Source organism: Triticum aestivum, chromosome 7A (genome assembly GCF_018294505.1).
Source record: "Triticum aestivum cultivar Chinese Spring chromosome 7A, IWGSC CS RefSeq v2.1, whole genome shotgun sequence".
Taxonomy (NCBI): domain Eukaryota; kingdom Viridiplantae; phylum Streptophyta; class Magnoliopsida; order Poales; family Poaceae; genus Triticum; species Triticum aestivum.
Genome location: NC_057812.1, coordinates 661090174 through 661093086, shown reverse-complemented (window position 1 = coordinate 661093086; position 2913 = coordinate 661090174). Strand labels below are relative to the sequence as shown.

The window sequence follows — 2913 nt, the reverse complement described above, 5'->3', positions numbered from 1 at the left end:
GCCATCGAGGACGTTGATGACGGCAGCATGGGCGAGGCCGGGGAGGAGATCATGGTTGATGCTTTACCGCCTGAAGTTGTTGACCTGGAACGAGAGGGTAAGGTGGATGTGAGAATGGAAGCGCACGCCGTGGTGCAGGATGTCGTGGTGTCCGAAGCACCTGAGGTGCCGGAACCAGAGGTGAAGAGCGAGGAGGTGGTGGTCCGGGACACAACCAAGGTGCATCTTGCGCATCAACCAGAGACGAAGGCCGATGAGGTGCTGGTCAGGGATACGGACACGGCTGTTGTGGTGCAGGAAATGGAAGCAAAGGGTGAGGTGTCAGGGTCTCGTGAGGCAGCTGGTGCGCAGACTACAGAGGTACATAACATTTCTGCTTGTTTACCATCCATCCACAACATTTTCAAGCTGTGATGTCTCATTAGGCGGGCTACTTTTGTTGCTGGTGGTACGGGGGCAGGAAGTGGCGGTCTTTGCTGGTTCAGAGAGATAGATGGAGGTGAGTTTGTTCTGTGCTTATGATCGTGTTTGATAATGCCTGTTCAATGAGAGTGCCATTCAGTCAATTGTTTGTATGAATTCTGTAAAAGTTGTGTTACTGTGAGTGAACAAAATCTTGTATGCCGCACCTTTGAGTTTGAGATGCAGATTTGTATTCCTTGTAAATAACTTAACTCTGACATCTTTATTTAAAAAAATTGGATGCAACTAGGGAACTTGTATAATTTGTTAGGTATAAATGGCAGGAGCACAGCCTATCCAGTAAATACAAACTATCCACATCTCATGTTCAAAAGGACATCTTAAAGGCTTTGTCTTTCTAGCGTTGTCTGCTCACAATTCACCACCCTTCTTAATGAATTGGTATGCTCTTGGTATTAGCATTTAACATATTCAGTACAAACATGTCTTGAATTGTTTTTGTAGGATTAAATATAGCAGCACTTGTGCTTTTATCATTCTGTCTTAAAATTATTCACACTGCTGGAACCATATGTGTACAACTGGAAACATATTTTACCGAGTTAAGAGAAAATGATGCCAGGAGGCGTCATCAGCAGCGGTGGCTCGGAGCACATGCGAGGGCGTTTTAGAGACACATTAGTATTTTTTGATAGAGACTACTGGTAGTTAGAGTGATTTCACCGTCGAGGCGATCCTTACACATTCATCAATATTTAATAACAACAGTGAATTTATCTCTATATATCTGCCTTCTTACCTTTTGGGGGCTTGGACTTGCTCTGTATGATATTACAGGGCTTGAATGAACCGCAGATTTCGTAAATCAGTAGTGTTGCTATGATTTTTCACTGCCACATGTTTTAACTTAATTATTGGAATCGGGAGCCCTCTCGAATTACTTATGCCTCTGGTGATTTGAGAGCTAATATTCTGTTTCTCCAAATACCAGTATGATGATTGCATTAAGGATTGTGATACGGTTGTTGAGAGGGGAAGGGAACTTCATGCTAACTGTACTAACTTCAAGATGGTCTCAAGGGCACTGGCAAGGAAAGCAACTGCTCTTGTCAAACTTGCCAAGTCTTCCAAAGACTACGATGTTGCCATTGATTCCAGAAGGCTCTAACTGAGCATCAAACCCAGGTACCCTGAAAAGACTAAATGATGCTAAACGAGCAAAGAAGGAGCTCAAGCAACAAGAGTATTATGATCCATAAAAAGCTGATGAGGAGCGAGAGAAAGGTAACCTGCGTGAATTATACTGTTAACACTGCTTTTTTGCCCCCTAATAGTCTGGGGCAGTTAATGATGAGGTTCTCTGTTTAATGAGTTCCCTAAGCAGCAAAAATACCCAGAAGCAGTGAAGCATTACACTAAAGCGCTCAGGAGAAACCTGAAGGATCCGAAGTTAATGATGAAGGTAGTTCTCTGTTTAATGAATCACTTGAATATGGCCGTTGTAAATATTAGTAAATAATTTACGCATAATTATCGGTTACTGTCATGAGGAATTTAGTATGGCAACTTGATAATATCTGTTCATTTTCCCAGGATGCAGCTGAGAGATACTTTTCTTAAACATACCAAATCTCATACAGAGCAGAGCATAGTCCTGTAGTTCGATAACAACATTACTTGTTTTTCCCTGCTGCCGAATATGTTGTCATGTGTTGTAAACTTTCAACAAGTGCAGTGAGCAGTCTTAGAAGATCAGTGGACATGTAGTCTTATTTCTGGCGTCCAAATTTCATTATACAAAAAGAAATACTCAGTGTAACCATATTTCTGACGTTCACAAAAAATAGTTAAAAAAATATTGCATAATGGCACGTGGAGCAGGTTATATTTCATTTTTCGCCCGGTGCAACGCACAGGCATTTGTACTAGTTACCCTTAAACCAACATCACGTTTCGGTTGCAAAAAAAACATCACGTCTCCAACTCCACCCCAGCCTCCACAGAACTCCTCCCTGTTCCCATCGCCGCCGCCCGCCACTCCTCCTCTCCTCTGCTACCCTAGGCACGAGGAACCAACCTCCTGAAGCAACTGGAGCGGCAAGCGGCGGAGGAATGGAGAGATGGCGTCTGCGGCGGCGGGAAGGAGATGGGGCGGGCGTCCTACATCCGGATCAAGCACGAGGAGGAGCGGTGCAAGGCGTCCAGGAAGGAGCCCGAGGGGCGCGGCGCTTCTTCAGCCTTCAGATCGTGGCAGCCAGCGGCCGTCGCGGGCATGGAGGCACCGCACGCCATCCTGGTGGGGCGGCCCATTGGGTGGACGAAACCCCGACCGTCGAAGTCATATGCGACAACAATGACTCATGTTGCCGATTCAACAACTTCCGAAATCCATGTACCAGGTTCGTGAGTTCGTCCGTGCGCGCCTCTCACTTCCATGTACAAAGGCCTTTGTGTGGATTCAGTGATCGATTCCAATAGCCAAGATTGCAT

At 45.3% G+C, this 2913-nt stretch overlaps 1 protein-coding gene across 1 annotated transcript; it reads left to right on the top strand.

Moving 5' to 3' along the window:
- Positions 1-1707, top strand: LOC123154395 (uncharacterized). The gene is made up of 3 exons (XM_044573148.1): positions 1-360; positions 426-499; positions 1415-1707. The coding sequence occupies exons 1-3, from the start codon at positions 28-30 to the stop codon at positions 1593-1595; spliced, it is 588 nt and encodes a 195-aa protein (XP_044429083.1). The 5' UTR covers positions 1-27; the 3' UTR covers positions 1596-1707.
- Positions 1708-2913: the final 1206 nt, after the last annotated feature.

Bases quoted from the DNA above. Each gene is read 5' to 3' on its own strand.
- LOC123154395 (XM_044573148.1), top strand. From the start codon at position 28: ATGGGCGAGGCCGGGGAGGAGATCATGGTTGATGCTTTACCGCCTGAA. The intron at 361-425 runs GTACATAACATT...ATGTCTCATTAG, and splicing joins CTGGTGCGCAGACTACAGAG to GCGGGCTACTTTTGTTGCTG. The intron at 500-1,414 runs GTGAGTTTGTTC...TCCAAATACCAG, and splicing joins GTTCAGAGAGATAGATGGAG to TATGATGATTGCATTAAGGA.